The following is a 25626-nucleotide window of genomic DNA, read 5'->3' as shown; positions in this document are numbered from 1 at the left end:
ACAGTTCGGCTTTCCGGCCAGTTTTAGGCTTCCACCAGATGCATTACAAACGGTGCACTTTGGGGGTTCCACTGGTGGCCTTCCAATTACGTTCCAGGTTCGTTTTGAAGTCAGAGTGAGGTCAAAATCTGTGTCCATTTGGAGTGTAACTCGTGTACCATTGATACATAATGTGACGAATTCCCATCGGCCAGGTGATTTCATCCTGAATGTGGCGGTCATGGCCCCTGCCTGCGTCCTTTTGTCGGGTCGATGTTTGCGCGAGCTCCTGAAGTTGTCTCTGCAGCACTCTTTGTGACCCTTTCGACTGTACTTACTGCACCTGTGGTTCCGGTAGGGATAGCGGCGTGAATAGTGCCATTCTTCACAAAACCAACGGGTTGTGGACGGTTTTCTTGGAGTTCGTTTTGAATTTGACCTTCTTTTTGGAAGTTACTTTGCATACCATATCATGCTGAGGGAATTTGGAATATCCAATCATAGCACCGTCAGTCTTGAGATTGATAAGATACTGGCACTCAGTGGTAAGTTTCTGAAGCGTCCACTCTGGATCCTGTTCAATTCTATTGAGTAGCCGGGTCCGAATATCTGCATCATGCGGCGATTGAAGATCAGCCACGAAGACGAATTGATCCTCGGTCATGGAGCTGGGCTGAAAGCACTCGCATTCTCTGTTGACAACACTGGCATAGATGATGAAATCCTCAGTATCCCTTTTGGTATTCTTGAGACACTGATAACGAATATTGAACAAGGAACTTTGCTAACCGAATACTTGGGTCAGAATCTTGTCAGCATCTGCGAAACCAAGGTCACGAGGGAGTTTGGGGAATTTGTGAACCGATCATGTTCAGCTGTCCCCAGTTTCCGCAGCAACGGTCGAACTTTCCATGCATCATCAGACTGAGCAAAGTCGGTTTGAAACACGTCTTCATACTTTTTGAACCAACTTTCGAAAGTTCGTCCAAACTCATCATCGAAATTGAATTCAGTAGTCGAGCTGGCAGCAACATCTGCGGAAGTACTGGCTGCTGGCGTCCGAATACGCAGTCTGTTGGTCAGTGATTCAGTGAGATTCAGTTATTCTTCTGTAAACTGACTTCGTTGCAGCTGCACTGGTTCTCGGAGCTGATTAAAGTCGATAGACATCATGGGTTCCCCTTCGCTAATTGTGATAACGGTGTTTCCCTCAGCTTAGTTATAGTCTAAATATGCCAAGCTAACGACTCCGTCAACGCACAACGTGTATTAATAGCCAAAACCAAGTGAAAATACATGTACAACGCGCTCTTTATAGAGTGTATGCGGCGGCAACCCTCTGGAAATGCTGATGCCTTCTGGGTGCGCAATTGGCAGCCGGTATTCGACAGCTACACGATCAGGATTGACTGTTGGGTCCAAACTTTCATCCAATCAGTGTTCGTCCCTATGCTGGACGGGCAAGTGGCCCGATCGTTTGGCCAATCTTGCACGGGATAGGCTTCATGGCCGCAGCAACGCCTAACTGCGAACAGTAAAGCCTTATCGATGCGGGATTCCGCCTAACTGTATAGGGCAATCTTTAAGGATGGGAATGTCTTTTTAGAGAGTGCTGTTTTTCTTCACCTTCGGGAACTTCTCTTCCCAAGTATCGACTGTGTCGATGCTTAATCTTGACTGCGCCGTGCGCTGACGGCCAAAATTCAGAAGAATAAACTTTTTTTTGAGGCTCCAGTACCACAACTGTAGTTATGTACTATAACGGCCACTAAAGTGGTAAGTGCCTACGATCATTCTGGCCTGGTTATGTTTGTGATGCTGTGTGGATCCAGTGTACACGCCTGTGGATGAGTAAAACTACTCGCAGCTTTACCACACATATCTTTCCCTGGTATTGTGTAGTACTCGTTAGACAATTATTGGACGACAAGCTGTGTCCGTACTTCAATTCACTTTTTTCTTCAGGGCAACGCCGGAGAGGTGTACCACCCGAGCGATTTTTTTATTTTGCGCTGCGAAGCGATAGTCTTGTTTGCTGTTTCGTCAACTACTGTCATTGCGCAGCGGAAACACCCTTTGTACGCTTGTTTGCGAGGTGCAATCAGGTGACAGTCTAGGACTACTAGGATATCCTAAATCCCAAGCCATACCGTAATCAATATTCATTTTGGGGTTCGTTTTTGGGGTTGTCTTTCGTACAATGTAGCTACTGAACAGCTGACTTAGTTTTTTTATGGCAAACTACCTTTTACACTTAGATGACTGTGTTTTCATCCCATCCTACCATTAAAGCGGTCACTATCGTTTGACACGAATGAACTCGACGAGGTGATAAACGAGACATCTTGTAGCTCGCTGGGTCGCCAAGCAATCTTTGAGAAGATTAGCCTGGGCAATAAGGGCTGGTTTCGTCGGGGATCACTTTTTCATTTTGTTTATTTAAGGAGAGGTGGGCCGGTAAGAGAGCTCAAAATTCTTACTTCTGCGCCACTGAAACATGCATACTGCTTACAAAGTCTCATCGTGTTCATTCCACTAATGCGGACGTTTGAACAAGAGTTAGCAATCTCTATCATTTGTGCACAACCTGAACCTCCTCCCACTCCTGCTTTTAGCGTACACGGCATCCATCCATAGCTAGCGAACTACTCAACTGTTTGTCACTTACCGCGAACGATTGGATCGATAATGGAGGTGTCACGCAGTCGGCGTCGCAAGGATGGAAAACGACACCGTTCCCCTAACAGTTCTGAGTCACGTTCCCGGTCGCGTTCTCCAATTTCCAGGCGGATGCATCGTCGTCGCTCGAGGTACGCACCCTGTCTGTGTATTGTCCACTGGTGTTTTACATTTGAAATCCTTTATGAGTGTTTTTCGACGGTACGTTTCATGCACATGAGGCATGATTTTCAGTTTACAACTTACAGGTTGAGGGGTATGTATAGAGTTGTAATTCCGTGGGTAGTTTCTATTCAGCCGGTGTCTGTATTCCGTCTTAAAAGTGATAGTACCGAAGATCAGAATTTTGGAGGGTTGCAACAGGATTACTAAGAGAGCTGAATTATCGATCGAACTGAATCGGAACGTGCAGGCACTATCGGGCACCTTTTTAATGCCTCATGGAAACATCATAGGAAGGGCTTCTACTGATGAGGAATTTTTTGGAACTCCACTACATCTGTGAACATCTTCTAAAGGTAGGATTATTAGTTGGTATTCGTTTTCAAGTAGTTCATCTACAGCAACCCATGTACTACATCGTGCTTATTCAATATTATCTGGATCACTCGACTTCCCACTATAAACTAATGTCCACTGGGTGTCAGGAAGGCATCAATATCTGACCCATTATGTTAAGCCTTAGGTCTTGACTGAAGGCTCAACACCACTGTGAGTTCTTTGTGAGTGATTTACTTTTTACGAGATGACTGCACTAACCTGTTTCTGAACCCTCGTTCTATTACCCGTACGGAGTAGCTAGATCCCATTAGGATTAGATTTCTTGACGCCACCTACTCCACGCTATTCATAAGCTGATATTGTTCCCCCATCTCTCACTTAGCTCCCGGGAACGTTTGCGTTCCGGTGATTCGTACACTCGTGACCGGTAAGCCATTTGAATCAAATGTATGTGCTCAAGTTTCGTTCACAGCGTACGTCACCACCACTACTACCACCACATGAACTACTCTGATCAATCGTCTTTTTATAACCACTCTGTTCTTTGTCCCCGTCTACACAACTCTCTGTATGATTGATGACCCAGAGCCGCGGGTCTAAGTAAGCCTACGAAGTGAGTTTTCCGTGTATTGAATGCATATTGTACATATGACTGCTCTTCATGGTAGCTAGTAACAAATATCACGTCCTATCATACTGTACTTTGTCAAAAACGCCAATTAACATCTCATTTGGGACTCACCCGCTTCCATGGTTTCTTTTGGATTGCTACCGTGGATTTTATTCCAGACCGTTTTCAATACACTCCATTACTAGCCTCACATCTTGAGGCTCATAAACTATATCGTACTGGGTAAGTTGTGGACCATTCACGGGCGGGGGTCACTTTATGTCTGACACTCGACATTTTTTGACAGCTATGCTGTTTGGCATATCAATTTAGTTTTCACGAGAGGCTCATGAGGTGGCCTTCGTACAGCTCATTCAGTTGAAGAATGTCATAAACGAGAGATTCAGCTGAGTATCTCGTGAAAACCAAATTGATATGCAAACGAGAGCATTTTTCAGAATCTGTTCAATTTGGGTTCAAATTGATTAAAACTTGGGGACTGCGCCTACCTGATGAGCTCTAATAGTGGCGAAACCGGTTGTGGGCTGTCGAAGAGTTTCCAATAGCCTTGCGAGTAGTTTCCTTCATGAAATCACCTTGACTTGTCTTTCGACCAACGTGCCTCGGTGGTTCAATGATGTTTCTGGATTGATTTCTGTGAGCAGCACCCAACGTAGATGCTGCGCGTGTGCCGTTACTTTTTTTAACGCTATTCTGCACTTTTTTGCGTGAATCTTGCTTCACGAAGCCCAGTTCGCATTATTTTTTGCATGCGAGGGATGGGTTTTGTTAGTTCATGTGTAGCACCTTGCCCATCCAGGGTTTCGATTCGCACGAATCACAGACGCGAGCCTCCTGTTTTCTCTGTATGCAGCCAAATCAATACCACTTGGTTGTGCAGCAGTTCTAAACCTAATTTGAGCACCCCACACCCGCCAATCGCTCTATGAGGACGTTCAATATAGACGGGTTCGCACGGTAATCTTGCAGTGTTCAGCTTTTTAGACATGCTGAATTAAGCCTGTAATGCGCAGCTACCTACTCCCCCCCAATCATCGGTGAACGAAACTGCGGCAGCTACAACCACTGTACGACGGGCACGCGTTTATTACAGCTGACAATGATGATGATGATGATGAATGATTGTGGGACCAACAGGATAAAAGCCTCAGCGGCACCTGCACTTTTGAGTAAATCTGACACAAAACCAGCTATTCAATACATGGGACCCAGTTACCACCTCACACTAGGTTGTTAGGTGAGTCAGATAGAATGCGCACTGAATCAGCCTGAGATATTTGCACAACAGTCTCCCTTCTCCTTCTGGATCGCTGTTTCAGAGGTAGCGTTTTCTGGCCGCAATTCAGTACAAAAATCACTACTCATAGCATTCGGAGTCATGGCATCGGTGCTGGTCAATAACTGCAGTCATAATTGTTGGACGCGTGTGTGGCGCGCATCTTTTTTACTTACACTAAGAATGCTTATCACGTCAAACTGTGTGTGTATGCATAATACGCCTTGCTTTCTTGGTAGCAGACGAATAGCCTTGAGTGGATGATTGGTCTCGTGCTACCGGCAGTGACTGTCAAGTGACCACAAGAATATCTGGTCGGCCATCCAACTTGGTTGATATATATAATTCGTTTCGTGATCGTAAGCACTGGATCCTGTAGCAATTTTTCTAATCCCAGGAATGTCTACGCTCTCAGAGCTTCGATCGGCCTCTCCTCTAAGGGCGGGTATTTATCACATCTATCGACATCGACGCCGCTTTTATTTTTACGTTAGATTCCGGTTTCAACACAGGTATGTTTAGACGAAGCCGCTAGATAGTTATCCAATTAGATTCGAGGCGATTCGACCAATCGCGCGACAAGTTCCGTGATTGGAGCATGGCAATCACAGTCAGATCAAATCGTTCTGTGCGTAGTTACTCGGTTTTTGAAAAGTCGGAGTCCGTTTCATTCGGGGAGAGTAGTAAGAAGCTCCAAATTCCTGGCGTTTTGGGAAAAAATCGACGGGGTGGAAAACACTGTTTTCATGGAGGAGTTTTGTACCATTGGCTGAACATGAATAGGCAAGTTTTAATCCTGTATAGATATATCTTGAACAAAATTTATCGTTATCGAAACGTTGCTTGTCCGGCGGAACAGACCGAACCAGGTTAATATCTTCACGGAGAGGCTTAATCATTAAAATGCTCATCACGTAGTAAAATGCAGGTGGCGGTTGGTGCTTCTATCGGGGGAGGAATGTACCAGAAACAATACTTACCTAGACCGCTTCTTGGAAATTTTTTTATAACACGTATAACACGCCGCGGAATGACACCATCTCCCGGGGAAGGCCCATCCGAAATTGTGCTACCTCCATGCAACGTTTGCCAAGATTTCTCTCGGGCTAGGAGATTGCTTTACAATTTTGGACGTTGTGATTATAGATAGCTGATTTATTCTATCCAGCCAGCCAGTTTGAGTCCTACCCCTGTTAGGCTTGTGGACTTTTGTGTCTGGAACCGCCCTCGTGCTCGAGAGCTTTCGCATTATTATTTAGAACTACAGCGATATTTCAACAGAACAGGAATGGTACGTCAGTGTGTGTTCAACATGCTTGTTGTTCCGTTTTGATGGATCGGCAAGCTCCGCTCTTCCAAGTTATTATATTGTTACCGGTCTCACCTTTTGTCACCTTAGCTGGATCTGGTTTCGATGTGGACACAACCCAACCTCAATCTCCTATCTTCTGTTGAATTTGAGTTCATACTATCACGGAGGCAGATCGGCCTTGTTAAAATTAGAACAGTGATTAAAGTTGACCCCCAACTTCCTTGATAGGCCTGGAGCACAGTTTGTTGGAGAAATTAAAGTCTGCAGCCGAAAGCAGAAAAGCCCGAAGTTGTTATCCGCGTGCGAGTGCGTTGTTGAAGATTGGGGCCAGTACGTGAGATGTGGTGCGCAGAAAATTTTCCTACAAGTTTCATAAGGATATCCCAATTCACCATGGACCTGAGCGTCCCTTCTCTGTCATCCAGAAATCATGAGGTCTACTCTCTTGGACTAAAAAAGAGAAATTTGACAAAAATCGAGTTGTTTCTAGTGTCATAGGAAATCCGTACACGCTTTTTCGTGTTTGATGCGTAACTACTTGTTACGCCTATAATCGAGTTAACGGAAGCATGTCATACATACGTAACTATTTCGAAGAACTCGGCGATATTCCAGCCAGCGAACCAGTGCCGGAATAGATGTACATTTCTGGCGGACCCAGTTAGTAGCTAAATCCACACAATGGTGTCTCGTATGACGAATACAAAGCCCTAACCTTGTTTTAGCGGAGCCATAATGTACATTGCTTCATCCGCTCACGTGGCACATTGAGCAGCAAAAGTTTGTGCCATCCAGTCGGATTGTGGGCTTTGATGGCTTTACGAGATCCGGTGTTTATGTGCCTTGGTGATCTGGTACTTTCAGTCGCCCTGTGTTATTGGTTCAAAAATTCTAGAACTGAACTTCTAATGCTTTTCCGGTTACACCTTGTGCAAGCATCTGCGTGCTGATTTCACAGACATGCTAGCTGTGTTTCTTTGCAGGACGTGATTATACTTTATCTCCATTTGTGTGCTAGCGCTGGTACCCTAAGTCATACGAATAGGACAACTATCTTTTGGGCGTGTCCGCAGTGACTGAGTTTAGAGTTAACACCTCCAATATTAGGATACATCCCTGACTCTTGTCGCTTACTGGCGAACACATTTGTCAGCTGGAGATTCTCGAGCAGATCACGTGCTCTGTAGTATCCCTGATCCAGTTTGGTAGCATGACTTTGTATGTTGAAAGTGCAGTACGTATTCCGTAAAGGCCTAACCTTCCCGCGAACGACCCTATAGCCTACATTGAGTTTTTCTGCACAGTGTGTGACCGCTACAAAACGCTTTTGTGCGGACAGCAAATGCACATCCCGTGGTCCTAGCTGACCAGCAATCGTTTGTGGATGTAGCGACCTCAACTTGCTCACCTGCTGGAAGGAAATTAGAAGGAAGAAAATAGACGATCAGAAAAAGTAACATTTATCATTTCAGTCCCCAGTGAGGGTCATCAGGTCATTTGAGTGTCAAGTCTTGACCAAGAAATAACTTCCCACTGCTGGCGGCCATCTTACTGCACATCTTGCTCGGTGTTCTGTTGGATCGATGTTAGCAGCGATGATGGCATGAACCAGGTTCGTTCGTGTCTCGGCGCAGAGCAAGAGCACTGGACCTTCGTGTCATGGTACAACATACGGGATTGATTGCTAAGCGATCATTTTACCAGTCCGTTTGTGAAGTGGGCACATGAGCTCTGTTCCATACTGGGGAAGCATGCTTAGCTGTGTGGTTTGTAAACAACGACTGAAGGGGTTCATAGTAATTGGCTGTCGGAAGACTACGTCCAGATTATTTCGCATAGGGAGACCACCGGCAAAGCTTATTCCATCCGTTTGTCACTACCACGTGCTATTCAGTCGGCGTAGTGTAGCAGGCCTGGCTGCATAGGCGGGTGTGAAGTGTCAGCGGGCTGATAAAGCCGGTGTAGTTGGGCCAATCCTGGTGGCGACGTCGTGATATATATGAATGAAATCGTCCACCTTGAGGTACGGCGTCAAGTAACCCAGTGGAGCTTCGATGAAAACAGCCTACATAGCTTGCGTTGTCCCCACGCAAGATCAGAGCTCCTGGATATTCCCCACTCTCCTTTCATCGTACGCTATCATCTGAGAAGCCTTATGTCGTCTCTTATCCCAAGGATTTGGGTCATCCAGCAAACTTGAACCAAAGAGCAAACCACTGACAAAAGGCTGTCACCCGTATTTAAGCCATTTTGCCTGTACCTTTCACAGGTACTGTGTTGACATTTGGTTCTGCCTTTGTGATTTCGTTTCCGTGTAATGCAAAAAGTCGATTCACTACACACGTGTCCCAAACGATATCTCTGCAACCTTCGTCAGTTCTGGTTTTTCGAGTGTGATTCCCATCAAAGCCTAGGTGCGATGGTAACAGCATTCGCTCCCCAGGATTTCAAATTCAGCAACCTTATGAGTAGCGCGTTAAGTCAAGGTGTATCTTTTTCTTGCGATACAAGGAAAAGTGAGATCGATGTTTTTTGTTTTCCCTTTTGTGGGCCACTGAATCTTTTGCTGGCTAAGAGGCAATTTTAAACTGAACACGGTTCTCAAAAGGATAGATTAATCGTTCGATGTCTAATGCCAGAAAGACACCGATAAATGGTTTTGACAGTTGTGAGTTCTTATAATCAATCTGTGTTGGTTGATAATCAATCTCGTTCTCACCGATAGTTTCTTTTATGAAACCAGAACTACTGTTACGATTGCCTGATTTGCACAGGATGTTCCTACTTATAAGGAATAATGCCACACGATTAGCTATGAAGATTATCCAAACAAGATCAATGTGCGTTTACGTTATATGCTTCGCATTCGGGAGTATTTTCACACATGCTTTTGCCCATTATTTCCGCACAATATATCCATCAGGAAAAGGTAAGCCCTCAGTACTGACTAATAAATTTGCCAAAAGTTAACGGTTGTTCTTTAAACAATACTACTGACAATCACTTAGTGCTATTTATGCCTGTCTTTTCTTCATAATAGAGATTTAACCGCTCAATACGGCAGTTCTGCTCGTGACCGTTCCTTATCTCCTGTGCGCGCTACTTCCCCGTTCCCTTCGGCTGCGCACATGGATTCGATGACGAGATTGCGTCAGCCGGAGATCCAATCCTCCGTGTACTATGTACCCGATTTTCAAAACGAATCCGGTCGTTTCTCGTCCTCTCACGTCAATCCGCCACCAATCACACTCACAGAGCGGTTTGCTCGTCTGACAGCCTCAGGCACGACTGTCTACAATAAGCGATATCCTGGAAAACTTCTGGACACTAGACGTATACCTCATCTGATTATAACCAATAATTCGCAGCTCCCACCCGCCACCCTTCTCCGACAGGCTAAAGCAATTTCCATCGTGATTGAGCGGAAGATTCCACCAGGTTTGTGCTCTAGTATTCTTTTTTTTAAAAAGCCTGCGCTTACTCCTTTCAGTGATCCACCCATTCGTAATTCATGTTGATTTCTACTAGGTCGAAAACGTACGGCCGATGTTGATACTTCTCTGGACACGTTATTCATACCCCGGCGTTCGACGGAAGGTCAGAAGCCGGTTTTCGATCGTCCAGAGGTGAGTGTTTCTGGATCTGGTCGCACACTTTTGTTTCAAACACTGGACAGTCCACAGGTATTTAGTAGCTTGTTTACTGGGGTGTCGTTTAGATGCTGGAGATTTCAGGTCCCCTTACGTAGTTTGACCCAATTTGTATCATACGCCAACATTTACCATGCGCTGAATATGGCACTTCAGTGTCAGGAGGACTCGCCCGTTTAGGGTAGGGAAAATCAACCAACTATAGTTAGCACACCTCCCACTAACATAAAAACACCTAAGTAACATCAGTAAGATCAGTACAGCTCAGTGTTTAAGTCACAGAATTACTGGCGGGGAAGTCCGCGGTTCGAACCGAACCTCAACGTCTTGACGAAGAACCGATATCTTACAACAACTATGCGAAACAGCTTACAACTATGATTGTGAAATCACATGCCTTCGTACCGGATAGTCCGTGGTTCGAACACGACCTCGGCCTCTCGACTTCTCCTGTCTAGGCTTGGGCAACCTGGCAGTATCCCACCCCTCATGCTTCCTCCGGGTAGCATGGCAGCTAGGCACCGGAAGGGGGCTGAACGAGTATTTGTGGTTCCTATTCACACGTTTGTTCAAACCTCTTACAATTCTCCATGTGCACTCCTTAGCGCCACCAAGTAATTTGGCCCTTCTCTGTGTTTGTTCGTTGTAGATTCGTTTTTATCGTGTCTCTTCGGACGAGTCGCTAATTAGTGAGCGCCTACTCGATTGTATCAACTCTTCGTCCTCCAAGTGAGTCGTTTCGGAATTAAACTCTTTTCGTAGGTCCAGATGAAAAATGTCTTTCAGTCGTATGACTTGAGGTTGTGGTCAGGGAGAAGTTGCAACGGGACCGAGAGATGGCTAATGTTCCGTTTGTCTTACGCTACTGTCAACCGTCAGTCGATATAACGAACCCAGGGGCTCGGTACTTTTGAGCTTCAGGTATTGGTTACCGCAAACATATCCAATCTTGCATGAGTTGCGAGAGATGCTAATCAACTCTTCTGCCGTGCGTTTTTTGATAGCTGGTTACCTATAAGAGATGGAAAATGCAACCAATCTGTACGGTGACTACTACCTAAAGTCTTCGTTTTTCACATATCTCTACACTTGTCGCTTTTGACCAAATTTACTGTTGGCGGAACACACTCATTAGCGTAGCAATTTGGTTTTAATGGTAAATTGTTAGTTGTTTCGTTTTTGGCGCATTTTATCGGCCTGCTGCCTTCCTGCCATGAACGTCGTCCATCTATGTAGATGTTAGCTTGTGTACGCATATCAAACTGAACGGTTATCCTACTGGATGCGGAAGTGGAGTGCTCACTTTTCAGTACGACCTCGAAAAAGCTAAGTGAAATTCTCTTTTCGATCAAGGAAATATGTTCGGGAGTTTGCGACGGGGACGTTCCCTCATGTAAGGGTGGCGAATAAGAACCGTATCGCATGCCTTATGAATAGAGACGATAAAATTCCACTTGTATCCGATCACTTCTCAACAACCTCCTTGAGGATGGGATGAAATTTTCCACTTCGTTTGAAGCGAATGCTCCACATGTACAACAGTCTTGCTCACATTACTGTGTCTACTTGGTATTCATGAGCCTTCTTTATCTAGGTCACAAAAAGATTTAGTGTTTCCTCATCAAACCGAACTTAGATTGGAACCACCAAAAACAAAGCCATATTTACATGCAGCAATAAAAATAATGGTATGTATTCGGCACGCAAGAAATATCGGATTACGGTGTGCTGCTTAGTTTTCTACTTTAATCTTTATTCCAACTGTGAATTCTTCAACAGGCTGATGAGTTGTAGCCATCCAAAACGAAGTTATTGATTTAAGCAAGTCAGCTTATATCAGTTCAATAGTACGGCGGTTAGGCATACGAGCCTTGTTTGTCACATAAACCATAATACTCCACTCTTAAATCTGGGCGGACAATAGAGGATATTTCAAGTGTGGTATCTCTTTGTGGATTAAAACAGCTATGTAGGGAAGGATTTGCTTTCTCGTGGAAGTGTTGCGACGAAAAAAATCGGTGTTTCCAAAACTGTCTTCTGGATGAATGTTTTTTCTTGAAAGACTTTCTCAAAGACTGGCTATTGTCGAGAAACGTGGTCATCAGATAAAGTAAAGTGGGATTAAGTAAAGCGGAAGGCCTAGATGTGTGATTTTTGCTTCAAACATTGTAGAAAAGCGAACCTGTATGCGTGTAGATGTTTCTGCTTTTGCACCTCAACCCACTCTTCCACTTGTGAGTATGCAGTAAACCTAGTCGCTTCTTTCAGTTTTCCGATCATAGATAGGCAAGATGACCATGAGCGTGTGACCAGATTTGATTTCGTCATTAAATTCGGGGCTACTATGCAGTCAAATAAGATCTCCGAGAACAAGTTCGCCTAGATAGTCCATCAATTAACGAATCGGGTCGTACAACTAAACGTCCTGCCAAGTGAATCCGAATGATGAGTACAGTTCGTCAGTGATGAGTCATTTCCTAGGACGTTCGAAATATAGAATAACCAGGTAGCCAAATTTCAACAAGTCAGATGAAGTGGTCGAACTCATGTTGATTACATGCCGGAAAACCTTGCTGATATACCTTGAGACACCTGAAGCGGATAAGGCGCAGAGTATTTCACAGGCCGGTTGATTGTTCGCTCGAGTAATGGAAAGGCCGTTCGAACGGTCTCCGTGATCACGTCGTTCTATGTTAGCAGATCACTTTGAGACGTTGACTGATCGCGACCCGATCTGACTTTGGGCTCCAGGTTTATGAGCTGCACTGGCTCGCCAACACGAACTGTCTGTCAGCTTGAGGTGGTCTAATGAACCGTCGTAGTGGTTCTTGTGGAAGAAGAGGCCGACGAATTCGACCTATCGATGTTAATGGATTGTAGAGTCTATACGATGCATGCCCATGTCATTTTGATCAAGGCCCATTATTAATCTACTGCATGAGGATATCGCGAACCCAGCCGGGCTATCGGCGTGAGAGCGTGGCCGGTCTTACTATAGAAGGGAAAGTCAGTGTTACAAGACTGTAGATGAAATGCTAATATAGCTTTTTTGCGCATACTGTAGGCTTTATCCATTCGGCTGTCGTATTTCGGGTGTCATGGCACTGAAAGTGTCACGTGGAAATCTTTTATCTTTATTTTATCACACTGATGTTGCGCAGTGAATGATTGATTGATTAGTAGCTGGGGTTTGATAACTCGCTCTGTCCACTGCTCTATTGTCCTTCTCTAGGAAAATTGAGTACGTCCTCTGTTGTCGAGTGTGATCTATTTTGCGTTGCTTATTAATACCTCTGCTGCTCCACTAACCTATGATTTCTTGCCAGTTCCACTTCAGCCACTCGGCGTGGTTGATATGCACTATAGCAGCATACCTTTCAGTTGGCTACCATTTCTACATTAACTTGAGGTTTACTGCTTTCCTCTGATATGTCCTTCACATTTGTAGATATTGCTACCATACTTTCAGTCACTCTGCTTCCATATATATATATATATATATATATATATATATATATATATATATATATATATATATATATATATATATATATATATATATATATATATATATATATATATATATATATATATATATATATATATATATATATATATATATATATATATATATATATATATATATATATATATATATATATATATATATATATATATATATATATATATATATATATATATATATATATATATATATATATATATATATATATATATATATATATATATATATATATATATATATATATATATATATATATATATATATATATATATATATATATATATATATATATATATATATATATATATATATATATATATATATATATATATATATATATATATATATATATATATATATATATATATATATATATATATATATATATATATATATATATATATATATATATATATATATATATATATATATATATATATATATATATATATATATATGCATTGCTTTAATCTACAATGCATCTATTTCTGAATGAAGTTGAATGATAAGATGAGTTGTTTATTGCTAGACGGAATTCCGGTCTGATACCATATACCGCTCGCAGTTAGGCGTTGCTACGGCCAAGAAGGGCGCTGGGTATTCGCACAATGGAACCTATGATGTGTCCCTGATGGACTAAATCAATCGATCAATTGAGTTAAGAGTACCAGTCCAAACTTTTGAGCCCAATTTAGGCATCTCGGGGTCTCAGCGATGCTGATAAATTACTCCAACAGGCTTTTCCGCCAGAGGTATGATTGCTCTAGTGGATAATAATGAAATGTGGTGTGCCGCAAAAATATGAACGTAGATTAGGATGATTTTTGGTTTGAGCACATATGCAACAAAATGCAACATTTTAGCGCAAAAGGTTTTACTCTGCTCGTGAAGGTTTTGCAGCTAAGAGCATTGTGCACTAATGGGCACCGCCAAGAAGTCTATCGCGCACACTATTGGCCAAAAGATCGGACTGTTTGCCAGCCCAACATCAAGGCGAGCTCTGATTGGCCGAAAGTGTGCACCCACCGCCAACCATGATCTTCTGAATGAAGTTGAATGATAAGATGAGTTGTTTATTGCTAGACGGAATTCCGGTCTGATACCATATACCGCTCGCAGTTAGGCGTTGCTACGGCCAAGAAGGGCGCTGGGTATTCGCACAATGGAACCTATGATGTGTCCCTGATGGACTAAATCAATCGATCAATTGAGTTAAGAGTACCAGTCCAAACTTTTGAGCCCAATTTAGGCATCTCGGGGTCTCAGCGATGCTGATAAATTACTCCAACAGGCTTTTCCGCCAGAGGTATGATTGCTCTAGTGGATAATAATGAAATGTGGTGTGCCGCAAAAATATGAACGTAGATTAGGATGATTTTTGGTTTGAGCACATATGCAACAAAATGCAACATTTTAGCGCAAAAGGTTTTACTCTGCTCGTGAAGGTTTTGCAGCTAAGAGCATTGTGCACTAATGGGCACCGCCAAGAAGTCTATCGCGCACACTATTGGCCAAAAGATCGGACTGTTTGCCAGCCCAACATCAAGGCGAGCTCTGATTGGCCGAAAGTGTGCACCCACCGCCAACCATGATCCAGTATCTTCCGCTTGCCAATGGCGCATCCAGAAGGCGTCAGAATTTTCAGAATGCTGTCGCCGCACACACTTTATATACGGGGTTCTGTGCATGTTTTTGACCTGGTTTCGGATGTTAATACACGTTATGCACCTTTGGTGGTTGTTTCGACGGAAACGCTAGCTTGGAATGTTCAGACCGAGTACTAAGCTTGTCTCCTATCAAATTTGAGGGTGTGTTTTGGTACTGAAGGTACACCTCTCTCTTCAAAATCCTCCCCCATTCCGAAACATTCAATCAGGCGAGAGAAAAAATCCAGAATCAAACAAGTCTTTGTCTTCTAGTCCTCATTTCGAATCATGAGGCGTCTCTGGTACACAATACAGCGCCAGCGTCTATTTGTTTCAATCACTTTGGGACATCTGCGGTTTAGTCCATTCATTTCTCTTAGCTGAACTGTCCACCAGTAGAACTGTTCCAGCTAGTCATCACTAATCCACCACGCATTTCCTTATGGTGATGTTTCATGAACAAGGATGTTCATTTGACGAATCATTACCAACTGCATTTCTTTGAATCAGTCATCGTCCTCCAGGCTTTCGAGACATCGCGCCCTTTTCACTCGATGTCTTGTGTTTCTAAACGGGCGCCATGCCGGACTGTGGTCAACACCGAACACATTTATGCTTTTTCGATCGTTCTCTCTTGCTGCGTTTGCACCTCTAACAGGACACAATCAATCAGAATGGATATCAGTCAGTCCACTGTCGTTGCACACCTGGCCCTTTACTACACACTACTGTTGGATTTTCATGTCCTAACTTGTTACACCTGAGTTGAACTTCCTACTTTTCATTTCACTATATTAGAAAGCAGGAGAGCAGACTACAGGAGCGAGACTTGTACGATCATGTTGCTACGTTCCCATGTGACAGCTGAAATAGATTGCTCAGGATCAGCGTCCCTCTGCAGCAATGCTTTTGCTGTTAACTACTGGAGGGTTTGCTTACAAGGGGGCCGCACTCTTTAAAGCCATGGCAATCGCAGGATTTTTTTTATAGAACCGGGAACGTTCTGGCTACTTTTTGACACCATTATCACTTCAACCCATTTTTTCCATCGATGTTCCGTTGTATGTAAACGAAGAACTACTTCAAGTTCGTGAGATGTTCGATAGATTTTAAACTCACACTGCCTAACCTCCTTATGGCCATCTTCGAAACGCTCAAATTGGCAATCTACCGAATGCTGTGCCCTTTATGTTAGATGTGCTGTTCTGTATTCCAGTATTGCTGTCACGTAGCGTTTCTAAGATGTTACTCGACTGCCACTGTGTTCGAATGCATCCATCATCAGCATGAACAACAATTCATTATTTTTTTAATTTTTACTCTAACTTAGACATGATTCCAAACGCCACCCGACTTCGAGTCAGTACCACGACGTTGTGGTAATTGGTGCAGGCCGGTTTTATGGAAGTCGTGTAGAGCAGTCCGGTGCTGGTCCACGAAATGGTAAGTCACCGATCACTTCTATGTTATGCTTTCGGGCGCTGCTGAATGCTTTGGCTGGGTCATCGTTAAAGCCCAGTTATTGGGATGTCACATTTTCTTGACTACCATTCGATTAACATTTATAATACACTTAATCACATGACGTAGCGGGTTGACACTCTGTTTTCCCTGTGGAAACTTTGTCTTTGAACGATGAAGATTCTTCAAGGAAGTTCAGAGCTGGTGCATGCAGAGGCGACTTTTGATGCACCTTGTGTCCTTGGAATTACGCGACCAGTATTCACATGCAGGCCGCAGACCATACGAAACGGTGATTGCTAGTAGCCGGAATGTATCTTGCATCCAAGTGTCGCTACCAACTGCGCCCGCATGGTTCCATGGGGTTTGCCCGAAATACAACCAAAATGTTTATTCGATTACGTGTGGTCAAAGTGTATCACGGTAGATGCGCTCCAGTTAATTTCAGGTGAATGTTTTGCTTCATGTACAGTTAGTAATAGTGTCTTCGAGAAGAAGAATTTCGTCGCTGTATTCTTCCCGGAAGCTTTTGTGTGGACCGCTGAGAGATTAGCCTTGGGAGGATGACTGCATCGTCCACGAACCTTTTTAGGCCTGAAAGTCAGCTTTTATCTTCATGATTGGTATTTTTTTCACGTCAATGATGAACAAACAAGTTTTTTTTCTGTTTTCATCTGTAATATCCCCAAATATACCGCAGTCAGTTATGTATGCACTATACGGTTGATGCAGTTGTTGACATTCATCTGACTTCCCCGTTGTATTTTTCGTTTCATCTGTCCACGTTTTCGTCTTGCGTGTTTTAGTCCATCCATTGGACCCGTTGGATACACCAAGAAACTCGTCATATTTTCTGGTATGTTTTGCGTGCCCATTCATTCCTCTTGAAAGGAGTTTTGTGTATGCGATGCCACTTCCCTAATACCGTCTAGAATCAATCAGGTCATATTGGAAGGCGTTTTTTAAATTAGGATTGAGGCGAACGGCCTGACGCTTGCGACTGTCATGCCATCAATCGTATTCCAAATTCGTTACAAGGAGACCTGTTAGACAGAGCGTTGTGCCTTACCTTAGTAATGTGGACGTCTTTACTGACCGTGAAATGATGAGATTATAAACAATTCCTTCCATCGGGAACTCATTCCGGTCAGATAATCCGGTAATGGGTACTGTGCCCCTACTCACAGGCCATGAACTACGCAGGCGTTAACAACTTTGACTCTGAAGTAAGTGTTCTTTCTGTTATGAGTTCCCAACACCGAAGGCGGTTCTGCCTGGTTTAGAAATCCAAATATCAGGGCTGATCTTCGCTTTTGTTCACCTACCTCTCCAGTGGAGGTTATTTGCTCGGAACACCTCATTCCCCGTTCTGCTACTCACCTGCCGACTACGATCACTTGCTAATGCTCGCTATCGAGGCGTTTAGGTAATATTTCCGGGCTAGGAACCAACAAACAATGCCGTCGGGTACCTGATTTCACTCATTGTTCGCAATTTGTATGTATTATTTTTGCTTCAGTTTGAAGATTAATTTTGTGGGAGCCTATTCCCACATTTCCGCGTTCGCCAACGTCGGATCCCAACAAGACTAATGACTATCACTGTTCTCAGTCTTTTCGTACTCTTCTACTTATTTGTCCTGTAGAAAGAACGGCGTTTTCATATTTCACTATTTAATGCGTACAAAAGCCAGTACCCAGGAGATGACACAAATGAAGGACAGGGATAAAACATTTATTTTTCTGCACCATTCGTAGCCAATGCCACTGAGCTTTCCGGACAACACCAAAATGTAGTGTCTGTTTAAAGCCATACGAGCGGTTCGCCAGCGGTTCTGACAGTCCTTGACTATCAACCCATTATGCTCTTGTGACAGTTCGTGGCAGGTTGGCTGGTCCGGAAAACTATAACTCCCTTATTGTGGTCTTGTTCACCGACATTTGAATTCTTTTTTGTATGATTGTTTCTGGAACTTCGTTCCAAGTCTGCGTCCAATCAACATTTGTTTGACTAAGACTTCTAGTACACACTTTTACGTTGGTGCTTCCTAACTAGGCAACGATTTTCACTTTAGTTTCCTCCGTTTCACTCGTTTTTTTCCGAAAATAGCATGATGTTCGTGGCGAGTTGGATTTGACCAGTCGTCGAAGTTGGCGAACACAGTTTGCGAGCCAAGCTGGTAAGCATTTTCCCTCATTTGCTTTTCGGCTCCACGTCATGTGATCAGTGATTCTTGTTTATTTTGATTTTTACAACGACAAAAACAGTAAATGCTTTATCTATTTCTCAAAATCTTAACAACCTACCGTCCTGCGAAGTGCAGTACTAAGACCTTTCCCCAGTTGTGCCCTATACGTATAGGCAACGGCGTTTCCGGACGTCAACTTGTTCAATCTTTGTTTGACTATACGCTACCCTGCCACATCTGTTAGAATATGATTATGTATTCGACTTTTCAGCTGCCTTGGAAAAGCTTGCCAGTACGTTTCAATTGTAGAGTAGTTTCTATCTTTAGAAAGTCGATCGAGTGTTTTTTACTGGAGGAGGTCCCAAACCGTTGGATTTCAGTTTGTCTGGTTTTGTGCGCCCTTTAACCTACTGTGACCATATCGAACATATTACTTCTCCGTGTCTGATAATGTCATGCATTTGGGTGTCGCTCGGTCTGAGAAAATCGAAATTTCCCAAATAAACTGAAACTATGCCTGAGCAGCTTGCTGATGTCCCTACTAACAGATCCGCTTCGTCGTCAAGCGCTTTTTTATCCGGTCCGTTGTTCCACTCATTCTTTCATTATCATTAATTGTAGCCAAGGTTTTACATTATTAGAACCCTAGAGGGTCGTCTTAGTTGATGATAATCTACAGAGCCCGGTTATCTTGTGTTGTACTAGCATTCCTCCCTGATTGTTTTGCTTATTGTGTGCGTATAACCCTGTGACTCCAGATGGTGGTTCTGTACATTTCTCACCTCGCCTAGTCGGTATGTTATGCTGTGATGTCGTGTTTACTCTAGCGCTAACTTGTTACTGATGTTCACTCTATGTTTCGTGCTCCAAAACATCCGTAGGAATTCGACTAGACTCTCACGTTCAAGGATCCTTCCAACATGTACTACACTACCAAATATATTTTCCTGTTATCCTCTTTCAGGTGGTTACCGACGTGAGTATCGAGATCGACGTTCGCCTGGATCTCCTGAGCGACCGAATTCTCCACGTGGTTTCTCACCACGTCGCAACTATCGAGGCATGGATAGTGGACGCTGGCAGCATGATAAATTTGAGGAATTGGAGCGTCAAGAAGCTCCGTCTCAGTCCAAGGAGCCATCAAAGGCAGTACCGAAACCTGTACCTGCTCCGAAGCCGATTCTATGGTCAACGATTGGTAAAGAGATCAACACAGTTACCAGAATCAATAGCAATGAAGAAGGACACTTGTCCAACTCGTTTGAAGACGGCTCTCCGCGGTCAGTTCGGAGTAGTCAATCGAGCAAAACAGCCGGTGTGAACCGTCGTGGTGAAACAGAGAAGGGCGTTGCTAGAAATGATGACTCTGAGGACGTACGAATCGATATGGAACCTGTGCTGGATGAAACGATAGACGACAGTTGAAGAACGAAGATAACAGTTGACGTTGCTTCGTTTAACACTGCCTTTGGCAAACTCTATTTGTACAGCGTTTCTGTTGTCTGACCGCTGGCATTTTTTGCAAACATCTCGTTTCAATTGGGTTGTTAAATGCACGTTTCTACTTACAAATGCGAATTTCTGAGTGTGAATACCGGACACCACCAACAATCAGCCTAACAGATTGAACAATTCAACTGCTAATCAGCATCCAGCTTTGCGTGATACCTGTACGTAGGCGAATAGTGTTACAAGCGTTCAACGAGCTATGAATTGGTGCTCGTCAGTTAGGCAAGGTTCTTATGGTAGCGAAGCATCAGTGTTCAACACTGATGCTTTGCTGTCAATGGTGATGATGATGATCCGATTGACCAGTTAGGTTAACGTAACCAGCTACTGTGTAATGATGTCCCCGAAGCTACTGTTTTTCAAGTGATTCGGGTTTTGGGTTTCACAGTGGCATCTTCCGTACCATCACTGACAGTGAACAACCTGCCACAAAAGTTAACAGAATTAAGGTGGCCATGGAAGCACTCGTCATTCTCACAAAGGATTGCATTTACTTGCTGGTCAATTAACGTCCTCATTCAAGAATTTCCGTTTCGACTGGCAACAGCATCCAGAGGTAATAATGCAAATGATAGTTTGTTCCAGACGATGGTCTGTCGGAGGCGTCAGTGGTCGATGGAGGGATGACAGTGTACAACGGAGTATTGCATGTTAAACATGGACGGGAAGTACATAGGTGCCTTAGTACAAACTTTCTCTGCCAATTGGTACCAAAAAGAAGTCGAATTTATGGCGTATTTGAGTTGGCTTGTTGTGGTGCATATTCACACGAGTCCTGAGAATTTGAGATCGAAAAAAGTGGGTGATACTGCATTCTCACGTCATATAGTTTGGAGAAGGGACGAGGCGATTGGGTCGGTCTGATAATGGAATGCGGACGGATTATTCAGTGAGGACGGACCACTGGGGAGACTGAGAGGTTGGAGGAGAAAGATGGTAAAGATTATCTCAAAGGAACATCTCCCCTGTTGATTGCGATAGGACGGATGTAGAACAGCCACATCTGCACGAATGATATGGCAATGGGACAAATTGCTTGTACCTAATCGATCAGTGTTCAAGGGTAAGGCGAATTCGGTCCTCTTACAAACGAGCTCCGAGTTGGGTTAAAGTATTGTTGAAACCGCGAAAGAAAACTCATTTCGGTTCAGTTTGTCAGCTGTGAACCGTTCAGCACGGGTCTCCGCTGAACGTTTTAGCCACCGAAAAGTGATAGAAGAGCAGGGAAGCTAAAAAAAAAGCTAAAAAGCGTTCAGCTATGGCACCCTTCCGGTGCCTAGCTGTCATGCCACCCGAAGAAAGCACGAGGGCTGGGATACCGCCAGGTTGCCCAAGCCTAGACAGGGAAGTCGAGTGGCGGAGGTCGGATTCGAACCACGAACCTTCCGGTCAGTAAATTCGCGCTCTAACCACTTGGGCCATCTCGACCCCGAAGAGCAGGGAAGATATGGTCAGTTGTTCTTCCACCGGTACTCAATCATACTTCTGGTTGTTTCACAGTGGTAGACCATGGGATTAAAACGCTTTTAGTCCAAGTATGATAGAAGATGAAGAGTGCGAAATACGGTCGGAACCCACAGAGAACCACGAACCAGAGGGAACTTACACATGCACCAAGAATGTGATTCTCACAAGTAAGAACTGGGTAACAAGCCAAAGAACCCACCAGCCCGAACAGCACTAGTGATCCCTGTAGTGGGGCTATTCCTGTATAAACTTGAGAACATTTGGTTCCCGTAAAGACTGGGCTAACAGTCTATTCTGTGAATTTTTAAACTCCTGCGGCCGCCACTGTTGGGAAATCAACAGTTCTGATCTGGACGTTCGGTGAAGAACTACAAATGTGGCTGTTTCGTGGTTATTTACAGCCGAACGATGACTGAATATGACAATATAACCAAGAAACGACGATCATGTGGTTGCCTCTTGGCTATCCACGGTTACAGATTTCGTTGTGTTGGTTGTTCGCTGTTTACAAATGCCCACCGGTAGCGACAAACGTAACCAAAACGATAGGGTCAATGTGCCAGCTTGCGCACGCCGGAAGTTTCTAACGTCAACTCCCGACGGTCTTCTATCTCTCCCCTCACAAGCTTATAAGCAAGCATGGTATACACGAAGGTCATCTCCGTGATCCATACAATGCTGATTTTGCAGACACTGATTCGCTTCGGAAATCTCCATCGGCTGAAGACGGATGCGCAGTAGAATTGCTGAGTGCACAAATGGAACATTTTAGCGGGCATTTTATTGTGCTCTGGAAAGCAGAACGACCGAGTAGTTCTTCGAACTTCTCGGCAGCCTTATCATGACTGCACTCATTGCGGAAAAGTTTTCTGAATGACCCAGAATGCTTCGAAACATATGCAGCAGTTGTGTTGCCAAATCTCGAGAAGGGCTATGCAATGCCAGTTGCCTCTGGTCTGATAACACTACAATCAGCCTCAAGATGTTACCTGCCTCATCACGCAATATGGAACATCAGAAAGCCTGGAAAATTGCGGGTCATATTTGACTGTGCAGCTAAGCACCACGTAAGGTCGTTGAACGACATGCTTCTCCATGGTTCAGATACAACTGCTGATTTGGTAGGCGTTCTTTTGAAACTTCGAAGAGACCGGGTTACTATGTCGGCAGATGTCGAAAAAGTATTAATGCAAGTTCATGTAATACAACTCGGTCAAGGGGCTCTGAGATTTCTGTGGTTCTCCAAGAATGACCTTAATAGTTAGCCTATTGAATTTCAGATGACTTCTCTTGTTTTCGGTGGCGTCTCTTTGCTATTATGTGCCAATTTTGCCTTGTGCCAAACTGTCTGTTTTTGGCAGGGATTCGACCATAGAATTAAATCATCTGTGTTAAACAACTTCGTAGTTGATTGCTTGGTGTCAGTACCTTCCGTGTTTGACGCAAAGATTTTTGTGCAAGGAATAACCAAGCTTCTGTCAAAAGGGAGGTCGCACCTTCATGAGTGGGTGTGCGATATTCCAAATATACTGCAAGGGCTCCCGCCATCTGAACGAATGGAAGCTTAGTGGAAATGTCTCCAAAACGACGAATATACAGCGAGTGTTGGGTATTTAATGGGATCCATCTCCTGACACCCTCTGCTTTTGGTTTCGTATTCCTGAAAACCCACTAACCCAGCTGTTTGTTCGCTTTTCGATCCACTAGGATTGATAGCCACCGTATGCTTAACTGCGAAGCAGCTGCTACAAGAACTATGTAAGGCCGGCCTTGGTTAGGACTCTCCTATCAGTGAAGATCATTCAATTCGATGGAATTTATGGTTGAACTTGGTCAAGTCGATTGGAGTTGTTTGGTACCCAAGATGCTTGCCCCTTGTCCAATATGTGAGTGTCGGTAACCCTGAGCTTCATATACTCAGATGTGTCAGAAACAGGTTATGGTGTTGTTGCATACGCACGTTCTGTGTCAACCGATGATCGGGTGGCATGCCGTTTGATTTTCCAAAAATCCAGAGGTGCTCCTTTGAAGACCGTTACCGTTCCGACGTTATAACTTGCTGCCGCCACATTAGTCGCCACGGTCTACATGCTGCTTATTTAGAGTTTACCTTACTTCTTCTCCGCGGCTACTCTCTGAACAGACTCACAAATAGTGCTTTATTACATCAATAGTCAGTCCATGAGATTTTGTACCTTTGTGGCCAATCGACTAGCCATTATCCAAGAATACTCCTTGCGGAACCATTGGAAGCACGTGAAATCATCATAAAACCCCGCCGAATTAACATCCAGAGATAGTAAAGGAGTGGACAACTTAAGTCGCTGGATGTATGGACCAGAGTTTATATACGAACCGAAGATTCTTGTGTCACTTTTGATCCCTGATCGGATACCTGATGACGTGGAAATGAGAACGATTCGAGCAACTTTAAACGTTCTTTCCAACTGAACTGTTTCCGAGCGTTTGTTTGTCCGATGGGCTAGCTGGTTTAGAGTGTTGAAAGCAGTTGCGTTGTTGAGGCTCTTCATACGCTGCCTTATGCCGGTTGCTGGTCATCTACAAGTGAGAAAATTGAAAGAAGCTCAAATGGTCGTTATCCGTCAGGTCCAAGCAGAAGTATATGAAGACAAATTAAGTCGTTTAAAAACGGACACTGAACATAAGCCGACTAGGGTCCCAGCATTACGTAAGCTTTGCTCCATTCTTCTTGACAGAGTTCTTTGCGTTGGTGGACGGCTCTAGTATTTCAGCTATGCGCTATGCTTGAAGCCCTATCCAATCTTGCCCAATAAACACCCAGTTACTGGTCTATTCATTCAACATTATCATGAAATGGAAGGTCGTTTCGGCGCTTCTCCTGTCCTAGGCGTTATTAGGCAAAATGAGTATTTCATGGGAGTCAGGTAGTGAAGCGCATCCTCCATAAGCGCGGAAAACTGTCAAGGAACATATTTCAGCAGATGATGGCTCCGAAACCATCAGTGTGATCTAAAAGGGGCAGAAAATGTTTCGAATCTGTGGGGTTTGGTTACTTTGGACCATTTTTGGTTAGACGTGGTCGCAGGATGGAAACTAGTTACGGTTGCATCCTTTCATATATGACTACCTAAGCGGTTCACCTCGAAGTGGCGCACTCATTGACTACCGATTCCTTCATTTTGGCCCTAATGAGGTTTGTTGGTCGAAGAGGGGAATCATTGGATATCTCAGGGATAACGGATCTAACTTCTCTGGGGCTGCTGAGGAACTCAGGAAGCGCGTATCGCTTTGGGACCAAGCGAAGATTAACAACCAACTATTGGCTCGAGGTATTCAATGGCATTTCAACCCACACTCGCCACACTAGCCATGCAGGAGGCGTGTGGATTCCAATGATGCGGTCAGTGTGGCAAATTATTTTGTGCTCATCCAAGAATAAACTTTATCTGATAATTGTCTTTCAACCTTTTTCTTCGAGGTGAAACTTATTCTAAGCGATTAACCTTTAACTTTTTTGTTGGCCTACATGTGGAAAACTATGGAACAAGCTCTCCTCCCATATCCGCACCACATCCTCTTATGCAGGCTTTGGAAACGCTTTCTATTGGTACCGTTCGATCGAGGGTGCCGGGAGTATTATTGTGACACGGGTCACATCAGACACTTTATTTGGGAGATGCTCTAAGCCCGTTTACTTTGCGCGATCACTCAAACTGTTCTATTACTATGTCACACCATGCACGCTCACTAGCTTGAACTGTCTCATTTTGACCCACACATGTGTTACCTCGAATACTGAGTGTTCTTATCCACTAATTA

The 25626-nt window shown here is 43.9% G+C and overlaps 2 protein-coding genes across 2 annotated transcripts; one reads left to right on the top strand and one right to left on the bottom strand.

Annotated features, from left to right (window-relative positions):
• Positions 1 to 364: 364 nt before the first annotated feature.
• T265_01506 (hypothetical protein) lies at positions 365 to 15242 on the bottom strand (the record flags this gene model as incomplete). The annotated part of the gene is made up of 3 exons (XM_009165547.1): positions 365 to 733; positions 7637 to 7789; positions 15135 to 15242. 3 exons carry the CDS (start codon positions 15240 to 15242, stop codon positions 365 to 367), a joined length of 630 nt encoding a protein of 209 aa, XP_009163811.1.
• T265_01507 (hypothetical protein) lies at positions 2668 to 20413 on the top strand (the record flags this gene model as incomplete). Its single annotated transcript, XM_009165548.1, has 9 exons — positions 2668 to 2789; positions 3542 to 3586; positions 9419 to 9816; positions 9907 to 10004; positions 10678 to 10757; positions 16531 to 16643; positions 17468 to 17517; positions 18771 to 18840; positions 19814 to 20413. 9 exons carry the CDS (start codon positions 2668 to 2670, stop codon positions 20272 to 20274), a joined length of 1437 nt encoding a protein of 478 aa, XP_009163812.1.
• Between the last annotated feature and the right edge of the window lie 5213 nt (positions 20414 to 25626).

Source organism: Opisthorchis viverrini, assembly GCF_000715545.1.
Source record: "Opisthorchis viverrini unplaced genomic scaffold opera_v5_16, whole genome shotgun sequence".
Taxonomy (NCBI): domain Eukaryota; kingdom Metazoa; phylum Platyhelminthes; class Trematoda; order Opisthorchiida; family Opisthorchiidae; genus Opisthorchis; species Opisthorchis viverrini.
Note: the sequence above shows the minus strand (reverse complement) of the source record. Positions and strands in the feature narration are given on the sequence as shown.